The 22,789-nt window shown below is 41.3% G+C and overlaps 1 protein-coding gene across 6 annotated transcripts; it reads right to left on the bottom strand.

The window, feature by feature from the left end:
• Nucleotides 1-957: 957 nt before the first annotated feature.
• Nucleotides 958-22,491, bottom strand: ZSCAN2 (zinc finger and SCAN domain containing 2). Of its 6 annotated transcripts, XR_013761795.1 has the most exons (4): nucleotides 22,364-22,475; nucleotides 19,406-19,910; nucleotides 7,138-7,262; nucleotides 4,864-4,992 (listed from the first exon to the last, which is right to left on the bottom strand). XR_013761795.1 is itself a non-coding variant. In XM_079126834.1 (3 exons), exons 2-3 carry the CDS (start codon nucleotides 19,803-19,805, stop codon nucleotides 3,551-3,553), a joined length of 1,842 nt encoding a protein of 613 aa, XP_078982960.1. In that variant the 5' UTR covers nucleotides 19,806-19,910; nucleotides 22,446-22,491; the 3' UTR covers nucleotides 958-3,550. The 6 variants fall into 6 exon arrangements, 5 of the variants coding, with proteins under 5 accessions (XP_078982960.1, XP_078982959.1, XP_078982961.1 ...); XM_079126834.1 differs by lacking the exon at nucleotides 7,138-7,262 and having other exon boundaries at nucleotides 958-4,992; nucleotides 22,446-22,491; XM_079126833.1 differs by lacking the exon at nucleotides 7,138-7,262 and having other exon boundaries at nucleotides 958-4,992.
• Between the last annotated feature and the right edge of the window lie 298 nt (nucleotides 22,492-22,789).

Genomic DNA, 22,789 nt, shown 5'->3' with positions numbered 1-22,789 from the left:
TATGTTTTATTTTGAGACATGGTCTCACTAAGTTGCTTAGGGCTTTGCTAAATTGCTGAGGCTGTGAGACTGGCTTTGAATAAAGTGGTTAAGGAAAGAAACTGGGCGAGTTACTTACCAAATCTCCCCCCACTCACCTGTATGATGAATCTACTTACCCACTTCCCAGGGTGGCTGTCAGGATTGAGATAGCATGTTAGGGACCTTGGCCCAGTGCTGGTACATAGAAACTGCTCTGTACATGTTTACTCTAAGCTATTATGACTTATTAGAAACACAACCTAAAAGGATCTATGGGGAAAAAAGTTATCACATTATGACCTACCTCAAAATTTCTAATAAATGTGAAGGTATGTAGTTAGTGACAAATTAGTCTAGAACCAGGTCTTCCCAGTTCCCCACACTCCACCCATAACCCCACAAACTTCAGGGCAGGGCAAGAGAGAGACAGGTACTGAGAGGGAGGGTACAAATGGGCTTTTCGGGGTGCTGCTCGGTTATTTTTTTGGTGGGGGAGGATAGTGAGGATTGAACCCAGGGGTGCTTAACCATTGAGCCACATCCCCAGTCCTTTTTTATACTTTAATAGAGACAGGGTCTCACTGAATTGCTTAGGGCCTTGCTAAGTTGCTGAGGTTGGCTTAGAACTCAGGATCTTCCTGCCTCAGCCCTGCAAGACACTGGGATCACAGGCATGCATGTCCCACTGTGCCTGTCTGCTCAGTTGTTTCTTGATCTGGGTGCTGGTTACACAAGTGTGTGTGATTTATTAAAATCCAATGAGCTGAGCTGGGGCTGGGGCTCAGTAGTAAAGCACTTGCCTAGCACATGTGAGGTACTGGGTTTGATCCTCAGCACTACATAAAAATAAAATTTTAAAAAATTCAATGAGCTGTACACTGTTGTGCACTTATCGGTTATGTTTCAGTAAAAAGATGAAAATAAAGGGAACTGTCTCAGGATATAGTTATATGAATATATTGGATTAAAGGGTAAGAGAAAATAAAGTCTCTCAAGTTTCAGTGATTGTCCAAACAGAAACAAAATATCCACATGGTGAACCACAGACTCAGCTACAATAAAGATGTATGGTCAGGTATTGTGGTGCACACCTGTAATCCCAGCAAACTGGGAAGCGGAAGAAGGATTGCAAGTTTGAGGCCAATAGCTTAGCAAGACCCTGTCTCAAAAAATAAAAAGGGCTGGGGATACAGCTCAGTGGTAGAGCACCCCTGGGTTCAATTCAATCCCCAATACTCCCCCCCCCAAAAAAAAAAAATTTAAGTGTGTTTTCTAATAGCTTTTGACCATCTGTAACATTTCAAAAATATGAGTTGTTTCATTTCATTGGAATACTCACTAGTTGGTTTGTATAAGTCTTCTGCTATGTAACTTACATGGGTAAATACTAACAGGACACCAATTAAAATTAACTTATATTTATCATATTACCAAAGGAAAGTGTAGGGAACCTAATCCACTTTCCAAGCTAGAATTCTGGGCTCCATCTCTCTTGCATTTATATATGTCCTTTCACCCAGTGATTGACATATGTCCGTGAAGAGAACCAACTGGTGAATACTTACTGAGTTCCTATTGCATGCATTGAGCCAGGTACTAAAGATAAGAGTTTGGATCCTCAGGATGGGTATGGACATAAAAAACAGAAGAGAAGGAGTGGGGAAAAGTTTCCTTTAATAGTCAAACTGTAGAACTTAAACGTCAAATGGGAAACCGTCCTATTTATTCTCCCTTACTAGCAAGACAGCTCTTGCATTTTCCCAGATGGAAGAGAATCCTTGTCTGATTGGACAGGTCATGGGACTTTTTGTTCACTACCTTTCCCCAGCACCTAGCACAGTGATAAACCTAAGTCCTCAATGAATGTTTGCCAAAAAAGTGAAGGAATGGAATTAGCAATGGACATTCCATAGCCTACTTAGTTTACTTCAACCCCTATCACTGCCTAGAACTCCCTTCATGTGTCTAATTTGATTGGTTCTGGATAGAGATGATTCCCAATGGTCTCCTCAGGATGCCATGTGACTCCTTGGCCAAAGCCGTGGTATCAAATCTTATTGACAGATTGTAGTTTGCAAACAGCAGTGGGAAGAGTGTAGGTTCACCCAGAGTTATGCTCTTTGAAGTGACTCACTCCCTGAGGGTTCTGGGGCAGGAGGTTGGTGGAGTGAGAAAGTGAGGTCTGTGTTTGTTAACAGTCAAGTGCAGGTTTTAAAACACATATTAAAAGGTAGACTTGGGAAAAGAATGGGACTCTAACTTTATTAGGCAATACTGAGTATCCATCCTATAAGAAAAAGGTCTCTTCTGAGCATAGGCCCCATGCATAGGAGGCAGCTTCACATTTCCCAGAGATGCCTTATCTATTCTCTCTTTCCCTGTGACAAACCCTTTCACTGCTGTCATTTCTGACTTCATTGTTTCAAGGCTCAGAATTCTAAGAATAAAGCCATGATAGCAACCAAGATCAAGTGTGCAACTGTGGGACAAACTCCTGGTTCCAACACAAGTCTCTCCAGGGGATTTTGATAGCCTCAAAATAGACACTTCCTTAAAAATAGCTTCTTAATATACAAAAGCTACCAGGAATTCTAGATCTGCATATATAAAAAATTTAAGAACAGGAAGAAAACAAGTGCATAGAAAACTGAAAAATAATTATGCAGTGTGATATAAAAACTGATGATATAAAAACTGCTACCCACCATGGATAGGCAGCTGGGGGTCAAAGACGTCACACTCCAGACACAAAACCCAATGAGACAAGTGTGCTCCCCTGGCAGCTGACTCACCACAGGACAGCAAGCAGAGACAAAAGCAAGCACACAAATCTCAGTTTACACCTTTCCTGGCAGACCCCAGTCCCTCTTTATAATGGAAGAGACAACAGGACACAGGTTCCAGGCCATACTTCCTCAAGCTAATGTGCTCCTAACACTTTCTGGAAATAGAAAAGGGTTTTACCTTCATGTAGATGACTCAAAATTGGAGAAGGCCCATCATCTTGACCTGAAATCAAGACACTACACTAAGAGGTCTGTCATGGGCATGGGCCCTGGAATGCTAGCAGCTTGGAGTAAAGGCACCTTAGCCCAACAAAGTGGCAGTGAAACAACTAGAACCACACATACAGATTTCCAGTATTTCTCTGGGGACTCAGCTCAGATTGCCTGAAGGCCACTCAAGTTCCACATGGAGAAACATTTCCCCATTTTACCAAAGAGGAAACTGAGGCACAGAGGAATCAGGAGAGAGGGAGCCAATCAAATAGTTAAATGTAACAGATAAAGACCCAGCTTTCTGGACCTTCCACTCCTATGCTCTGTTCTTGAACCAAAAGGGACTTAACTCCAACCAACTAAGATGACAGTGTTCTAGAGGTGAGGGTGAACAGAGGGGTAAAAGATTTTGGCAAAATATTCCAAAAAGAGTTTAGGAAAAATGGCTTTTAAAGGGAAATCACTATTTGGGGCACTGTAGTAATTCCCTTTCCTGGACAGTCTCTGCCTCACTTTCCCTTTCTGCCACTTCAATAAAGTTTCTCTTTCATGTGAGTTCTCTGGTGTGTAATAAAGTTGGAGCTATTACTGAAGCCTTTGCCACACTCAGGGCATTTATAGGGTTTCTCCCCTGTATGGATTCGCTGGTGTATAATGAGAACTGAATTCCAGCTAAAGCCTTTCCCACACTCGGGACACCTGTAGGGCTTGTCTCCCAAATGCGCTCTCTGATGCATGACCAGGATCGAGCCTCGGCTGAAGCTCTTGCCACACATGAGGCATTTATAGGGCTTCTCGCCGGTGTGGGTCCGCTGATGCACCACCAGTTGAGAGCGCTGGCTGAAGCATTTCCCACACTCGCCACATTTATAGGGCTTTTCTCCCGTGTGGATCCTCTGGTGTTTGATGAGGTTGGAGCTCCAGCTGAAGCTCTCACCGCACGTCAGACACTCGTAGGGTTTCTCCCCCGTGTGCATGCCCTGGTGTGCGATCAGACTTGAGCTCTGGCTAAAACTCTTCCCGCACACCCCACACTTATAGGGCTTCTCTACCATGTGGGTTCTCCGGTGCGTGGCTAGATTCGAGCTGCGGCTAAAGCTTTTGCCGCACTCGCTGCACTGATACGGTTTTTCTCCTGTGTGAGTTCTCCGGTGCGTAATGAGAGCCGAGCTCTGGCTAAACCTCTGCCCGCAGTCAGTGCATTTGTATGGTTTCTCTCCCGTGTGGATTCTCTGGTGTCTGATTAGGTTAGAATTGTAACTGAAGCTCTCGCCGCACTCTTTACACTCATAGGGTTTTTCTCCGGTGTGGATTCCCTGATGGGTGTTAAGGCTGGACCGGTTGCCGAAGCTCTTTCCGCACTCGGGGCAAGAGTACGGCTTCTCTCCAGTGTGAGTGCGCTGGTGCGCGATGAGATTGGGGCTCCTGCTGAAACTCTTGCCACACTCGGCACACTGAAAGGGCTTCTCTCCTGTGTGGATCCTCTGGTGGGTTATGAGATTCGCACTCCGGCTAAAGCTCTTCCCGCAATCCCTGCACTGGTAGGGCTTCTCTCCAGTGTGAGTTGTTTGGTGTCGACTAAAGTTTGAGCCGTCACTAAAGCTCTTTCCACATTCGTCGCATTTGTAGTATTTTTCACCTGTGTGGGTCCGTTCATGGGTAATGAGGTGAGATTTCCTGCTGAAGGTTTTCCCACACTGAGGGCATTCATAGGGCTTTTCGCCCAGGTAGGTGCCTTGAAGGCCAATGAGCTGGCCAACTTCCCTGTCCTGGGATGGTATCTGCCTGCGGTTCTCCCCTGGGGCTTTACCCTGAGGCCTCCCGGAGTCACAGTCTTTCTCAAAGTCACTCTCCCCATCAGACGGCTGACCACCATCCCCTTCGGGCATTTCCGAGAACATCTCATGTGATTCCACCTCCTCCAATACGTCTTGATTAGAATTCTCCCCATTTTCACTCTGTATCTCAAAATCTGAAAATAATAATAATAATAATAATAATGGTCAACTCAATTCCCTGTCATGATAAGAAAGGGAAATCAAAGGGAACTTTAAAAATACTAAACATCTAGTGAAAAATAAAAAAGGCTAGAAAATCCTCAAAACTTTTAAAAGCCAGGTTTAGGGCAGGGAATGTATCTTAGCAGTAGAACATATGCTTAGCATTTGCAAGGCCCTGAGTTAAATCCCCAGCACCCACCAAAAAAAAAAAAAAAAAAGCAATCAATACAGGCTTATTTATTTGCCAGGCTTCCTATCTTTGTGGTAAACACCCAGATTTTCAAAGTCTTAAAATTTGATTTGAGATCCATGTGTCTCCCTGTTTCTCAACTTAAAAATGAAGTCAGGTAGGTATTTGAAAATCCTAATTAAAGAATACAATAGAAAACACAATGACCCCCAACACTCACCCTGATACTTGAGGCATTGTAGTAGGTGTTCAATTAAATTTGACAAAAAAAAATTAATTTTTTTTTTGGTATCACAGAAAGATCCCCATAGCTGTTTCCCTTCAAAAAGAGCTTATATAATTAATCTCTTGCATAAAGATGTCTGATGTTTACAATCTTATTACTTGACATTTAATTAAGATAAACAAGATGACAGAGCTCTTACAACAAGGATTCGATGAGTTTATACATAAATGTCTGGAAACAAGTGGGAAGTTAAAAGAGCCCTTAAATTTGTCTGCAGTGGAAACCAGTAGAACTTCAATTGGTAATACAAAATATGTATCTTCCTTGAACTTGTTCAATCCTCTACTGCCCAATGTGTGGCAAATATTTTGATGAAAGAAGTAATTAGGGAGGATTGCTGGAAGAATATAGTCCCTTCCTTAGACAAGAGACTCTAAAATTCTCCCTAGATGAAGCTAGACCAGCAGTCATGAGCTTGGCTCACTCTGTACTGATCCCCAGATGAACTGTTTTTACTGAATTGTGTGTTGGTTTAATGGCCCTGGATGATACTGATATACACTCAAGGAAGTATCATTAGAAATAATGTTGCTAGGAAGTTGTTGATGACATTGCTTATATCATACAATTTTCTCTTGACCAATCTGAAGAGGAAGATTTCCTCTTGACCTCAATACCAAAAAGAGCTGTTCCAAGTGACTGATCTGTGTTCTCCTGATGCCAGTGATTGTAGATTTCTTTTTCCTTGCCTGCCTGTAAGCTCAGTCAAAAGCTTATAGCAAGAATAGTTGGGTGTGGTAACAACATGCCTGTACAAATCAGAAGGCTGATTATTCCTAAACTTCAACATCAGACCTTCCAAGAAAGAAGGGAAGACAATTACTAAAATAATTTCATAATGACATTTCCACTTATAAAACTTAATATAACAGTTAATTTAGGATTAGATATTCAATTCAGTGATTATATGTGTAAATTTCCATATATTGACATCCCTCTCTCAGGGAAAACCTGGGTTCCAGCCCTGGTTTTAGTCAAGATAAGATCATATTTAAGAGCAGACACAGTGGCCCATGCCTATAACCTCAGCTACTCAGGAGGCTGAGGCAAAAGGATTCCAAATGCCAGGTCAGCCTGGGCAACTTAGCAAGACTCTGCCTCAAAATAAAAAACAAAGGGGGATGGGACCAGGCATGGTGGCACATGCCTGTAATCCCGGAAGCTTGGGAGGCTGAGGTAGGAGGATTTTGAATTCAAAGTCAGTCTCAGCAACTTAGTGAGGCCCTCAGCAACTTAGTGAGACCCTATCTCTAAATAAAAATACAAAAAATGACTGGGGATGTGGCTTAGTGGTTGAGTGTCCCTGGATTCAATACCTGGTACTAAAAAAAATATAAAAACGGGGGGCGGATAGGGATGTAGCTCAATGGTGTGCTTTTCTGATGCTTTAAAATCAGAATTGTTAAGTTTTAGTATGAACTCAGAAGTAACAGGGAAAGCAATAAAAACCTGAACTTTATTTTCAATAAAATTAGAAGGAAAACATAATTTGAAGACACATACATGTTAAGGCTTCCAAAAATAGCAGACTGGATAGAAGCACTGAAGAAGGAAGTGTAGAGAACAAGCATGGAAGGGAGTGGGTGGGAGGACTTCAGAAAGCTCAGGCAGAAAATCACTTCCTGAAGGTTCGGGACTCACCCTCCAGTGCAACAGTGCATTTGGAAACTGGGGTAAGCAGGGCTGGCTTCTTTGGTTCAGAGAAGCAAAGGAGGTGAGGCTACAACCAAATCACACAGATGGGCCGTGTATGCAGGAAGCTGTTTCTGTAAAGCAGAGAAGGAGAGAGCCTTTGACTTGCACACATTAATCAGGGAACTTACTGTTACTGAAAAAAGTGATCATTTTACAACCATAAAAACAGGTAAATGAAGCAACTGCCTCTATGAAGAAAGAACTAAAGAACTTGAAGAAGAGATGGTGAGATGACAGAAAGAGATTTCATGAAATGTGAAGGACTTGGGGAAAAAAGGGAAATATCATCCAGAGAAATGGAGACAAGATGGGAAGGAGCAATACAGGAAACTAGGCATCTTGAAAAGCACAGAAAAGAGGAACAAAGTGAGAAAAGAAATTAAATGAATGGAAACAAAGAGTTTAAAGGATTAAAGAGAACAACAGAAACAGAAGTTAGGCAATAGGAAAATCAATAAACTCACTGGAGTTCTCAAAGAAGAAAACTAGAACAAAGGAACAGAATAAATTCTTTGTTCTTCTCTTGATGCTGGGGATCAAGTCAGGCCTTGCATATACTAGGCAAGCGTTCTATCACTGAGCTACATCCCCAGTCCCTATAAAGTATATCTTTAAGACTTTGTTCTTGGGGTCGGGAATTATTCAGTGGTACAGCACTTACCTAGTATCTGTGAAGCGCTAGGCTCAAATCCCCACCAAAGGGGAAAAAGGAGAAGACAAGAAATTTCCTGGGCTGAGGTTGTGGCTCAGTGGTACAGTGCTTGCCTAGCAAGTGTGAAGCACTGGGTTCAATCCTCAGTACCACATAAAAATAAATAATGCACTGAGTCCATCTACAAGTAAAAAATATTTTTTTACAAAAAAGAAATTACCTGGATTAAAATTGGGAGAAGAATCCTAAGGTGGGATATAGTATATGTTTGTTGTTATAAGAAAATGTACTTGGGAGTTCAAAAGACAACATTTAAAACTGGTAAATCATGCAATTGAATTATAAGTGTACAAAACTAAACGTTAAGAAGATAAGATTATTAACTGAAATCAGGGGGACTGGGAGGAAGGAAACTATCTCTGTCAGATGTTAAAATATCAAATGCAATAATCAAAACATTAATAGGGGACTAGGGATTAGTAGTGCACTTTTGTAGCATGTGTGAGGTTCTGGGTTCAATCTCCAGAACCACACACACACACACACAAAAAAAAAACCTGCACAAAAACACCAGAAATTAGACTCAACTGACATATATAGGTGACACATGAATGCATAAACTGTGAACAGAAAAAATATCAATATAATGAGTAGGGGAATTTAGCATATTTGGTCTGTCAAATTCATGGAAAGACACAACATTCAACAAATAATCTAGGAATGGGGGGCAGTAGAGCTCAGAAGTAGAACATGTGTTTGTCATGTGCAAGTACCAGGGTTTAATCCCCCACACAAATAAATAAAGAAAGCAATTAAGCTTTCAAATGGGAAAATTCAAGTTGGACCTATATTAGGATAAATTTAAATGTAAAAGAAAGAAATGACAGAGCTGGGCACAGCAGCATATGGCATATATGCAATCCCAGAAACTTGGGAGGCTGAGGCAGGGGGACTGCAAGTTCGAGGCCAGACTGAACAACTTAATGAGACCCTGTCTCAAAATTTAAAAAAATAATAAAGGCCTGGGGATGAAGCTTAGTGGTAGAGTGTCCCTGGGTTCAATCTCCAGTACTGCCAACAAATGACCAGAATCAAGCTATTAGATGAAAATATGAACTTCTTTGAAATCAGAAAGACTTTAAATGTGATAATTTGTGGAGTTATCTTCTATCATTTCCTGAGCAGAATCCTGCCCCAATTAACCCCTCACTTCTGCTGCTGAAGGCCCATCCTATTCTTTTAGAAGTTGCCTCTGGTAACAGAGACACAGGGAGTCCTTCCAAGGACAAAAAAGAACAGCCTTCTGATGCTCTTCAAATGGGAAAAAGTCACAAATGGGAAGGAGGAGCAAACACTGGCTCCTTCCAACTTTCTCCTCAGGAAAGGCGGCAACTATGGAATCAAGAGAAGAAAACAAAGTAGAGCACATTCAAGTGCACTCAGTTCCCTCCTTTATTAGTAGCTAATTAATAAGAAAATAAAAACTTAGAAACTGGTTTTGGTGAGAGATAAGCTATTTTCACCAACATGTTAAAAGTAGAGATGGGGGCTGGAGTTGTGGCTCAGTGGTAGAGCACTTGACTAGCACATGTGAGGTGCTGAGTTTGATCCTCAGCATTACATAAAAATAAATAACATAAAGGTCCATCAACAACTAAAACACATTTTTTAAAAATAGTGGAGATGGGATGAGGTAGAAGGAGTTAGGAATTTTTTTTTTTTTTTAAAGAACTATATTGATAGAAATAGTGTCTGCTATCCCAGGGTGCAAACAGGAGGAGCATATTTTGTAAATAGATCAGACTAAATATAGGGAGGCAAGGCTTGTTTGGGAGGCCCATATTTCCAGTAGAAGAAATCCAGAAGTCAGACATTAAGGAAATGGAAAAGGTTTCATTTTCTAAATATTACTAATCTCCCCCAAAACTACTGAAGTGGATAGAAGTGAGCTTATCTGTGCAGAGACTTTAAATGAGGGTTTTGGACTGTGCTGTGCAGTTTGAAAGTTGATGAACCTCACAAAATATACATTCTACTACACAAAATATAGACATATCACATGATCTTATTTCAGAGAGTGTAATGAAAGGAACTAAACTAGGGTAATGTGAAAGCAAACACCTGGAGGCCTCCTTGGAGGTAACATTTGGCCAAGATTGGAATGCTTTTCTAACTGCTCTTACTAGTTATCCATGCAACACTGATCCATTTTCTTTATTCATATGCTTAACTGTAAACACAATTAACAAGCCTGTTCTTCTTGGACATAACAATTTCCTGCTCAATAATATAATGAAGCATATACTCATCTACAACTAAATTCAGGTTCCAGAAAGCATAAACACATTGCCTAAAGTTCGTCCCCAAGACTCAAAAATATACATGGTTTTCTCCCCTGTGCATGGCTGGTGGGAATGTAAAATGGTACAGCAGACCATGTGGAAAACAGGATGGGAGCTCCTAAAACAATTAAAAATAGAAACACCATATGATCCAGCAATTCTACTTCTGGGTATATACCAAAAGAACTGAGAACCAAGCCTGGAACAGATAACTGTGTATCCATGTTCGTGTATTATTCCAAATATCCATCAGCAGTTGAATGAACAAAATATGGTATATATAATGAAATATTATTCATTGAAAAGGAATGAAATTCTTACTCATGCTTTAATGTGGATGTATCATGAGGACATTATGCTAGGTGAAATAAGCCAGACACAAAAGACTGTTCTTATGAGATACCTACAATCATCAAAATCATAACGATAAGTTGGGTGTGGTCGTGCACTGTAGTCTCAGCTACTCAGGAGGCTAAAGCAGGAGGATTGTTTGAGCACAGGAATCTAGGGTCAGCCTGAGTAATACAACAAGATCCCATGTCTTTAAAAAAATCACAGAGACAGAAAATAGAACAGTGGTTGCCAGGGGCTAGAGAGAGGGAGGAACAGAGAGTTACTGTTTAGTGGGTACAGTTTCAGTTTGAGAAGAGGAAACAGTTCTGGAGATGCATGCTCTTAACAATGTGAATTGGCTACCTAAAAATGGTAAATGCTATGCTATGCATATTTTATTATAATACAGGAAGAGTATGTAATTTCTACATACAATTTTATATACTCTATCAAATTTAAAATATATCATTACCTACTAGAAAAATTCTGAAAAAAATTTTTTTCTTGGGTTGGGAATAGAACACAGGGTCTTGTGCATATTAGGTAAGTGTCACTAACTTAAACCTCCAGTCCATGAATTTTTATGTTTAAAGATTGGGTAAAGTTCAGAAGGACAGGGAATTCTTAGAAACACTAAAATTTAACAATCTAATATATGCAAAAGAATAGTATCTTGCTTAAATGGGTGTTTCCCTGAAGAAACACTAAAATTTAACAATCTAATATATGCAAAAGAATAGTATCTTGCTTAAATGGGTGTTTCCCTGATATAAGTTTGAATACCTTTTCATATGTTTATAATCTATCTTTCTGCGTTCTAAAGTTGACTATTAACATCTTTTATCTTTTATTCTACTGGATTGACCCACGAATTTATAGCTGTTATAGATCAAGAATTTTGATTTTTTTTTTTTTGCAGTAGAGGAAACTGAACTCAGGAATACTCTACCACTACGTCCCCTTGTTTATTTATTTATTTTTAATTTTGAGACAGGATCTCATTGAGTTGCTAAGACTAGTCTCAAACTTGGAATACTCCTGCCTCAGTCTCCGAAGTTGGTGGGATTACAGGCATGCACCACTGTGCCTGGCCCCCAAGGTATCTTTTTTACATAAAGGATTTTCTTCTGTGTCATCAATCTAGCTTTGATGATTTCTGTAATGCTTATAAAGTCCTTCCCCAACCAAAATTATAAAAATATTCTCCCATATGTCATTTTAGATCTTGTATGGTATAAGTCTATAATCTACCTGAATTTATTTTTGTGTAACTTGTGAAGCAGAGATCTATTTCTGTTTTAAGTTGCTATGTACAGATCCAATTTCTGTTTTTTCAAAATTATAAGACCATGGTCCAAAAAGCACTCACTGACCAGTTCTCAAATTGCCATTCTTATCAATTAGTACACAAAAATTGCAGTTGTAGCTTGGTCTAAATCAATGGATTCTGTACTTTCCGACCCCTCACACACACTCTGGATTCAAGTGCACATCACATTTCTATGACTGTCCACAAAGGTTGCTAATGAATATTATTAAATTAGACAAAAGATGCCTGAGAAGCCAGGCAAATTATTACAACATAGCACTTTGTTTTGAAATACAGGTCATCTTTCATCACACACAAGGAGGGTAACCCAATCCAAGGAGAACAGAGCCACCCTGATTTCTGAAGAATGGAAAGGCAAAGAGGAAAGTTTCCATAATGCAACCCTAGAAATACGGGGCTAAATCATACAGGCAAGAGCCATGTTCATGGAGCCTATGCCACAGAATCATAGACTGAGAGTAATAGAATGATGTGTATTTCCTGAGCTTCTGCTAGTCATGTCTTCCATGTATATACACCATGCACATTACAATAATCACCACACAATAATTATGAGAGATAACAATGATAGCTTATGTTTGTATAGTTTGCAAGACATAGCACCTGCTTTCTCATTTAACCCTTTGTTGGCTCCTTCATTTGGCGATCTGCACAGTCACAGGCCCAATGGCTGTCAAGGGTACTTTCTTTCACTTTAGCCCAGGTTGCCATTTCTCTCGTAGAAGGTCAGTCTTCCATTGCTAGCACTGGAGACTGGCTCATGGTCGCCATGTTTCCCTGAATGTTTACTGGGTCTGTCTTTAATGTGAGATTCTCCTAGCAGCTAAGAAGGTGAGGCCAATGTTCTGGAAGTGCTGCTTAACTGCTGATAAGATGGTAATGCGGGGCTGGGGAGATAGCTCAGTTGGTAGAGTGCTCGCCTCGCAAGCACAAGGCCCTGGGTTCAATCCCCAGCACTGCAAAAAAAAAAAAGATGGTAATGCTAAGGAAGCTGTGTTGAGTTTGGTTCTCACCCATATGATTTCAATGTGTGGCCAATTATGAGAACCAGGGATCCAGTACAGTGGTTTTCAAACTGGAGCCTGAATCAGGATCAACTGAAGGACTTCTTAAGTCCCTGAGTATTGGACACCACCCAAAGTTTCTGAGTCAGTATTTCTGGGGTGAGATGTATTTTTAACAGGTTTGCAAATGCTGATGCTATTGTTCAGGGGGTCACAACATGCACTCACTAACAGAGGATTTAAATATCAGGAATTTATCAATTTTGAGACCCCCAAATTTTCCCTTTGCTCCCCCCTCTGATGTCAGCAGTTTATTTTTGATAATAGGCTTCCATAATATCAAATGTATCTGTTAAAAGAGGATCATTTTGCCTTCCACGGTGATGATGTAAATAAGCTGGGTATGGTGGTACACACCTGTAATCCCAGTAACTCTAAAGGTTGAGTGAAGCAAGAGAACCACAAGTTTGAGGCCAGCCTCAGCATCTTAGTGAGACCCAGTCTCAAAATAAAAAATAAAAAGGGCTTGGATGTAGCTCAGTGGTAGAAAGCTCTTGGGTTCAGTCTCCAGTTTAAAAAAAAAAAAAAAAATCCTGATGATGCAAAAACCCTAGTGTCTGGAGCAATTTGAGGGATGCCACTGTTACTTCATTTAATTCACTGATCTCCTGACCCTGAGGGTATTTTTTTTGCTACCTCATGTAGAAAGTTGAAGGAAACTGGTACAACAATTAGCAGTTCAGAAACATACCTGTAATTCCAGCAACTTGGGAGGCTGAGGCAGGAGAATCCCACGTTCAAGACAGCCTCAGCAACTTAGGGAGACTCTGTCTCAAAATTAAAAAATACTCCTCGGCCTGTACCCAAAGGACTTAAAATCAGCATACTACAGAGATACAGCCACATCAATGTTCATAGCTGCTCAATTCACAATAGCCAGATTGTGGAACCAACCTAGATATCTTTCAATTGATGAATGGATAAAGAAACTGTGGTACATATATACAATGGAATATTACTCAGCTATAAAGAATAATAAAATTATGGCATTTGCAGGCAAATGGATGAAATTGGAGAATATCATGCTAAGTGAGATAAGCCAATCTCAAAAAACCAAAGGACGAATGATCTCGCTGATAAGCAGATGATGACACATAATGGGGGGTGGGAGGGGAGCAAGAATGGAGGAAGGAGGGACTGTATAGAGGGAAAAGAGGGTTGGGAGGGGTGGGAGAGAAGGAAAAAATAACAGAATGAATCAAACAGCATTACCCTATGTAAATGTATGATTACACAAATGGTATGCCTTTACTCCATGTACAAACAGAAACAACATGTATCCCATTTGTTTACAATAAAAATAAATTTAAAAAATAAAAAAAAATAAAAATTAAAAAATAGAAGAGACTGGGCATGTAACTCAGTGGTTGAGTGCACTTGAGTTCAATCCCCAGCAACAAGGAAAAAAAGAAAGAAAAAAAAGCAGTTCAGAGACAAACTGTCCCAATTTTATAAATTTTGGGAACCCAAAATTGGGACATACGATTTGATAAAATGACTCCTTGCCCTAGGTTTACAGGTATGAGACACTTGAGGTGGTATGGGTTAGCTGCTAATTTATTGAGCTATGAGACTATTTTTGATGATTTACAAGGACAAATATTTAAAATTCACAACTGTCCTAGAAAATATGGGTTGTCATTTCCCATATCACTCAGAAACGACAACAACTCTGAAGTGTTCTGTACCAATAACAGAGTTAACTAAGACTTTCTATATGTGGTCTTTCAACTGACCTCCAAGAGTATGAAAATATGGCAGGTGGATATGAATGATGTGGGCAATCTAGTCTAAACCCAAAGGCTAAGTCACTGGAAAAATAGTTTCTACAGGGGCAGTAATGTTCTCCTGAGGTTTGCCAGTCCAGTTCTTGTTTTTCTTTTCTTTTTTCCAGTGCTGAAAATCAAACCTAGAGCCTTGGGTATATTAGGCAAGTACTCTACCACTGAGCTATATCCCTAACCCCAGAGAGTTTCAGGCAAATGTCCTCTCCTACCAGTGTGGATTCACCATAATTTAGGTTTCCAAATTCAAAACTTGTCTATTCAAATAAATGCTGTCCAACCCAAATACCATGCCTGCAGTCAGGGCAGATAACAACAGGTGAAAGGGCTTCCTACTGGTTTATACTCAGGTAAGGTAGGAATGATTTTCATGAGCCTTTGCTTATGAAAGGCTTTTAAGAAGTGGGAATAGTACACACCTTCATACTCAGAAATTCTATTTTAAAAAACATGTTAACATAAACAATAATATTAACTGGGTTGACTGAATATAAACAAAGGATTAAATAAAGCTCTTATTCTTAAATGAAAACCCTACAGAGTAAGTGCTTCTTTGTAGGACTAAGCTGCCTGACTTGCCGACTATTTCCTTAGGTCTAAATTGAAGTCTTACCTACTTCCCTTTGCAGATTCAGAAGTATCCCTGGTTATGTGTTGCTGAATTTGAGCTTGACCCCATTTTGCTTTAAAAATAAAAGCTCAGCCTGAATTTCTCAAGAAAAAGCAGATGTCAGGCTCCTTGTTTCTACCAATGAAGTCAGAATGAGATATCTGTCTGTCTGCCTCCTTCATGGGCTGAGCAGATGAGCCTCTCCCAACTCGCAGGTGGGAAGCATTCAGTTATTCATCCCAAGAATACATACAGAATCCCCATTATGTGTGAGGCACTGTTAGAGAGAACAAAAGAGGAAAAAGGAGACAGAAAATTCTTTGCTTTCTGTGATTTTGCAGGTTAGAAGAAATAAGTATTCATATAAATAGAAAACAAGATGGACCATGATAAAAAGTCAAAAGAGAAGGAGAATCCAAATGTCCTGGGAGAAATGATTACAGACACTTCCATGTAGGTGCAACTGGGGACAGGACAGGGAAAAGGAATTAGGGATGACTTTATGGAGAGGGTCTCCAAGTGTGGGTATTCAGGGCTGAGGAAAATAGTTCAGGCACCTGCCTAGCATTCTCAAGGCCATGGGTTTGATCCACAACATCACAAATAAATAAAAAAAATAAATTCAAAGGACACCAGGATTTCACCTCATAGAGATGGAACAAAGACATTCCACACCAAAATGTACAAACAAAAGGTCAATGCTAGAAAGTACAGGCTGTGTTCAAAAAACAGCAAGATCTTATCTGAATGGAGCAAGGGCTACAGCAAAGGGATCAGGGAAGGGACCAAGCTGCAGGGGAGGACTGGCCAGGTCACATAGAGCCGTGGGTTCTAAGCAGAACAAGGAGGTCATGTTGATTTCATAAACACCCTGGAAGGAGTGGAAGAGCTGCAATGAAGGGGATAAAGAATGAAGGCAAGTTCAATTTGGACTGAACTTAGTTTGGCAGGCTGCTAAAAAAATTTAGTCAAGAAACCCTAAGCGTCTGAATTAGAGTAAGGTATGAGATTAAAATGTCCTTGGGGAATTTCAAAAACAGAGCTGAGCTTTGCCATATAGACTAGTACTATAAGTCTAATCTTAATTGAAATTAAAAGACTTTAAATGTGAGTACTTGGAGGTGCCTGTTAGTCAAACATTAAACCACCACCACCTAACCAGGCCTTGAAATGTCCTGTGCTGGGTAAATATGTCCAAAGATCCTGAGCTGGACAAACAAAATAGAGGTCAAGTGATCCTATGTTGAATAAATGTTTGAGTTGGGATGAAAGAAAGTACAGATATTCCTGTAAACAACCATGAGGAGAGTAAGCAGACTTTGTTAAATAAATGAAAGCCAACAAAGACAATCACAAAGGTAGAAGTCAGGGGACAAACCCACTCCTCTGTGGGGTGAGGGTCCCCATTTCAGATGTCCAATGAAAGAAGAAAGGCATGAAAGACACTGCAATGAGCCAGGGACTGAGTTGTAATCATCTCTGCTCTGTGACCTCTCCAACTAAATAACCACCCCAGAAGTTTCTCCTCAGCCCTTAGCCCCTCTGTAGTATCTGCCTGAGATCTTGAAGTTCATTGCAAACTTGTAACATCCATTAGGAAGAATGTAAACAAAATTCTGAAATAGAATGAGAGGAATTTTTTCTTTTTATTTCTTTCTTTTCTTTTCTTTTTTTTTTTTTTTTTACCTTGCATGTATGTGTGAGGGTTACTGGGGACTGAACCAGGATGCTTTACCATTAAGCTACATCTCTAGCCCTTTTTGTTGTTTATTTTGAGATAGGGTCTCTTTAAGTTGCCAAGGCTGGCCTTGAACTTGTGATCCTCCTGCCTCAGCCTGAATTGCTGGAATCCCTTCTTAGCAGAAGTAATAAAATTTCAAAGTTATTAGGATAAGGATGTAAGCTCAGGAGGAAAGTGCTTCAAGCCACCCCGCCACCCCATCCCCAGTCCTGGGTTCTATCCCCAGCACTGCAAAAAGAAAACAAAGTTACTTTTCAGGGCCAAAAAAAATCTAGTACATACCTCAAATAAAATAATAGGATCTACCAAACTCAGGTGGAAGCGAACACTCCTGAGTTAATCCCAGCTCCACTACTTAATAACCATGACCTTGCTGAGCTTCTATTTCCTATCCACCCAACTCACAGAATTCTTAGTGAAATAAGCATGTGTAAGGTGCCCAGTGCAGGATTGGGTCACACTTGGCCTTCACTGTCAGTCCCTTTCTCCAGATGATGGCTTTAATCATATCTCTCCATCCCAGGCAATTGTCAGAACCTCTGCCCCAAACCACCTCCTCTTCCCCTCCCCAGCCTTCTAAATCCTCCAGACTAGATGCTACTGAATTAGTCCCTTGTTTTTAATCCTGTACTACATTCTCTTCTTCCAACACCCTACTAAGAACTGTCACTTACTATCAGACATGTGATGAAATGCTTAAGAATATACACCACATTCTCAGGCACACAAATTTGAATCCTGGTTTTGCCTCATACTAGCCGCATGTCTTAAAGCAGTCATCTAACTTCTCTGGTGATGATAACCCTGCTTATCTTCCAAGGTGGTGACATTTACATGAGTTCTGCATATTAGATGTTAGGCACACTGCCTGGCCTACAGGAGGAACTCAACAAATGCCAGCTATTGCTACTATTACCCTATTGCTACTATTAGTTCTTCCTTCCATGTGTTCAATCTCCACTTCCCTTACTATCCCCATCTTAGCCTGACCCCCATTCATTGTATACCCTATAACTAGCTTCCTGGCTGCTCTTCTGTCTCTAGCCTCTCCCTATTCTTTTTGTGTGTTTGTGTGTGTGTGATACTAGGGATTGAGTCCATGGTTGCACTATCTCTGAGCTATATCCCAGCCCTTTTTATTTTTTGAGATAGGGTCTCACTAATTTGCTGAGTCTGGCCTTGAACCTGTGATTCCTCCTGCCTGAGTCTCCCAAGTGGCTGGGAGTAGCTGGGATCACAAGTGTGCACCACCTTGCCCAGCTAGCCTATCCCTACTCTAATCAAACCTACATCCTGTTGCCAAACTCAGCTTCCTCCTGTGGCCACTGAGCCCTGGTTCAAGAACCTGCTGAGGTCAATACTTTCAGTCCAAGCCTCTATCTACTTCCCCCAAATCCCTACCACTTCCTAAAAACATACTTTCCATTCCAATCAGTCAGGCCTTCTCACTGTCATCTGAAGGAAGACATTATGCAGGTTCCACATCTTTGGAGCTTTGGCTTAGCACCATTCTTCTCAGCTGCCACAGCTTCCTCCCTGCCCTGTGACTTTCCAAATACTACTCCATCCTGCAACTTTTCCTCACTTTTCATGTCTTCAGTGAAGTTTTCTCTGACCTAACCTCTCCCCTGCCAACTCCACACTCTTAACTCCTGAAGTTTTGGTCAGCACAAAAGCAGCCATATTCCCTAGGCCTTGAAATTGTCCTAAGGGCACAGGTAGACCTGGAGTAAATATTTGGTAACTGAGTCTGGTCAAGTGAAGGCTAGATGGAGACAGAGTAGTTAAACGGTGTGCTAGGATCCCAGAACTTACTAGTGACACAAGAAACAAACAGAATAACTGTTGTAAAGAGTTCAAATTTGGAATTACTCTTAAAGAGTCCAGGATGACTTTATACCACAGAAAGTTCTTAGGTACTAGCTGGTTTAGTTATCTTTTATCTTAGTTTCATAAAAATAATCACTTTGGAAAAATTAGATTGTTCTTTTTATAAATGCTGGTACTATCTGAATATTTGTTATATAACCAAGTAAAGGTGCTAAGTAGAGGATTATAAATCAGCCCCTCTTCCCACATCCACTTCCCAACCTCTCCAAATAAACATGAAAGTAAAAAACTGTCTTTACCATGCAAATGTAGTTCTAGGAATGGTCTGTTAAGCCCCTCCTAAATGAAATTTTGTAGCTAGCACTGCACCCAATGAAGTCATTAAAAAGATAATGAAGGCCCTGTCTGCCCTGGACACAGAGCAGAGGGAGGGTATCATTCTGGATACCAACTACTTCTCCACAAACATCACATTTCTCCAGCTTGGAATGGTGCTTTCACCTCTCCCTATGAGGTTCTGCATCTTACCACTGTCCCGAAGGGTCTGAGTCAAATCTTCAACAAGAGCCACTGCCTCTTCACTGTTTTCAGGTCGATGCTCTTGCAGCCAGGCCTGAATTTCCTTTGGAAGCACAGTCAACATCTGCTCCTTGGTATGTACCTCTGGCCTTAGCCAGCGTCGACAGAGCTCTCGGAGGCGGCCAAGTGCACTTTGTGGTCCCCCAGCTGTTGCCTCCTCATGAGGGCTGCCCTTGCCAACATTCTGGGGAAAAGGCTCAGGGCCATCCTCCTGCAGTACAGCTTCCTGCACCCACGAGTCATCCTCCAGGATCATAGTGGTGACCTCCTCCTCCTGTTTGTCTTCCTCTTGAGGCACCTGGACCAAAGGACTGAGAGGAGTGGTCACTGTTGGCATGTCTGCAGCCATAATCCACCTTCCTGGGGTGATCCACTCAGACTTTTAAGCCTTGAACCTCAGTCTTCTCGAGGCACACTCCTCTGAGAAGACACCTCCCTCCTTCAATAAGAAGTCCTGCTGGGAAATAAGACACAGAACCAGAATCAGTAATTGTCCCAAAGCAATCTAACTCATAGCATCCCAGGTCAGGTCACCAAGATCCTTACTGCCCCAAACCAATAGAAGTTCCTGGTCCCTCTTAAAGGAAGAATTCCTTATTCTTAAAAATATATCTCTCCATGGCAAAAAGGAAAGAAGTATCACCAGCACAAAAAAAATACAACACTGTTCTTTCAAAGACCAAAGAATAAATATCAGGAATGCAGTGTTCTCAAAAATGAACAAACAAAAAAACAGGACTTCTCCTGCCTATCAGTTCAGACTTGCTGCAGAGTAAGTGACCCTGACCTAACACAAAACTTAGTCAATCAATCTCAGTGACAACCTACCTAATAAATATAGATAATACCACTCATCCTTCTTATGGGGACATCTTAAGGATTAGCAATGGATCAGATGTTGAGGCTCTTTGAGTTTCACAGGAAGGAAGGCAGTATCTCAACTGCATCATTATATTTTAAAGTACAGTAGTCCCTCAGTATCCTCAGAGGACTGGTTCCAGGAACCCCTGCAAATGCCAAAATCTGTGAATGTTTAAGTCCCTTACATACAATGGTGTGGAATTTACAAATAATTTGTACGCATCTTTTTGTATACCTTTAAATCATCTCTTGATTACACATAAGACCTAATGCAATGTAAATGCTCTGTAAATAATGGTTATCTGTACTGTTTAAAGAATGATGATAAGAAAAAAAATCTACATATGTTCAGTACAGACTTTTCTTTTTTAAGTATTTTCGATCTTGAAGATACAGAGAGCCCACTGAAGTTTTAAAGATGTTCACATTCAGACAAGCATTGTGACTCAGTTACTTACAGGCTGAAGCAGGAGGATCACAAGTTTGAATCCAGTCTGGGAAAGTTTGAGCCCTGTCTCAAAATAAAATTTAAAAGGGGATGGGCATGTACTTCAGTGGTAGAGAGCTTGCCTAGAATTCATGAGCCTCTAGATCAATCCCCTGGGGGGGGGGGGGGGGCCGCGGGATATGTTCATACTCTGATCCAGTCCTGGCCCTTCATGAATTTAATTTTAAAATAACATCCTTGCAAAGAGAAATTTAGTTGCAAGGATACACAACCATGGCACTGTTTCTAATTGCAAAAAGTTGGTACCTTAAAAGTCTAGCATAGGACTGCTGGGCATGGTGGCAGAAGCCACTTGGAAGGGTAAGGCAGGATTTCCAGTTAGGGGTCAGCATGGGTAACTTAGTGAGACACTGTCTCAAAATTAAATAAAAAGAGCTGGAAATGTTGCTCAGTGATAGAGTGTCCCTGGGTTCAATCCCTAGCACTGAGAGGAGAAGTGGGGAATCCAGTAGCAGGGAAATGGTTAAAAAACAATGGCACCTCCATACAATAGAATAAATTACAAGGTATTCTAGGGGTAACTCAGTGGTAAAGAAATTGTCTAGCATGTGCAAGATCCTGGGTTCAAACCCTAGCATCACGGAAAAAGAAAAACAAAACCAACTAACACGATAACAGGAGGTATTTTCTGGGAAGGGGCACAAAGCAAATTGAACCCAAGGCTAGGCAAGCACTCTCTACTACTGAGTTACATCTCCAGTCCAATATTTTAAAAATTACACTGACAAAGATTATTAATCATTAATGGTTTCAGATAATTCTCCTGGCATGAAAATAATGAATAAAAACAAAACCAGCAAGGCAAAACACCATAGAACCACCGACTGTAAGAACCCAATTCCCTTAAAAACAACAAACAAACAAACAAACAAACAAAAAACCCCACCACGGATAAAAATAAAGACCCAGACGGCAACTCTAGAAAATATTGAGAACACTAGAACTGCAAAGAACTAAATTAAATGTTTTAAAAGAAATAAAAATTATTTTCAAAAAGCATTACATCATAAAGACTCGGATAACACTCCTTAGAAGAAAAGAAAAAAATAAAAAGGAAAACCTAAAAACAGCAGTAACAACAACAAAAAGAAAAACAAGTGGGAAAACTGAAGCTCTAAACTTGTATTTACCCAAATGATTAGAAGAAATACAAGTATAACAGAATTCTTATTTGGGCACAGGGTAAAATGTGCTGAGACACCGAATTCGCCACCTAAACCGAGCCAAGACACGCCCCCTCTGAGCCTCAGTTTCCCCACATGTACAATGGGAAGCCTGCGCAGGTTGTCGTCCGACATCCCTTTCCAGTTCAAAACCCTGTGCTTCCCGCCTGGATGTGGAAGGAGTTCTGCCCGGGAGAAGAGACCAGGTCAGTTCACACAGCCGGGCGCGGTAACTCCTAGTGCCGGGCAGCGGGCACAGACAGCGCACCCACGCCCCTCCCCCAGCAGGCTGCAGCAGCTGGCTGCAGGCCCGTTATCCTTCACTGAGGGTTGCTCCCGGGTTCGCGCGGCTTCAGGCCTGCCTCTCTGGCTCACCTCCCCGGGAACCAGGTCCAGCTCCAGGGGCCGCTCCTCGCGCAAAAGCACCTCGGGGCTCGGCCGGCCCCTCCGTACTCACCTCAGCTCAAGCCCGTGGGGCACAGAGAACAATGGACGGGAGAGGTCCGCCCTCTGCCACGTTCATTGGCTGTGGAGAATGGCCCCTGGGAACTCTGCTCTCCTACTGGCGGAGACAGTGCTCAGTCTAGCGGCGGGAGGGAGACTGGGCCCGAGGCATTGTGGGAGATGTAGTCCATCCGGAAACGACCAAACTACGGTCGGGGAGCAGAATTAGGGGTTGATAGCCTACACGGTGCTCAAAGGCAAGAGAGAAAAATTCGCTGACTGGTTGTCAGTACCCCAGTGTAGCCAAGGCTGGACTCTTGGACAGGTCATTTCACTTCTCTAAGTCCTCCCTGTATT

Source organism: Sciurus vulgaris (assembly GCF_902686455.1).
Source record: "Sciurus vulgaris genome assembly, chromosome: 2".
In the NCBI taxonomy this organism is placed as follows: Eukaryota; Metazoa; Chordata; class Mammalia; order Rodentia; family Sciuridae; genus Sciurus; species Sciurus vulgaris.
This window is presented reverse-complemented; position numbering and strand designations above follow the sequence as displayed.

Excerpts from the sequence above, each read along its gene's own strand:
- ZSCAN2 (XM_079126834.1), bottom strand. The coding sequence starts at position 19,805 with ATGGCTGCAGACATGCCAACAGTGACCACTCCTCTCAGTCCTTTGGTC. Across the intron at positions 4,993-19,405 it reads TCAGACCCTTCGGGACAGTG|ATTTTGAGATACAGAGTGAA; the intron begins GTAAGATGCAGA and ends TATTATTTTCAG.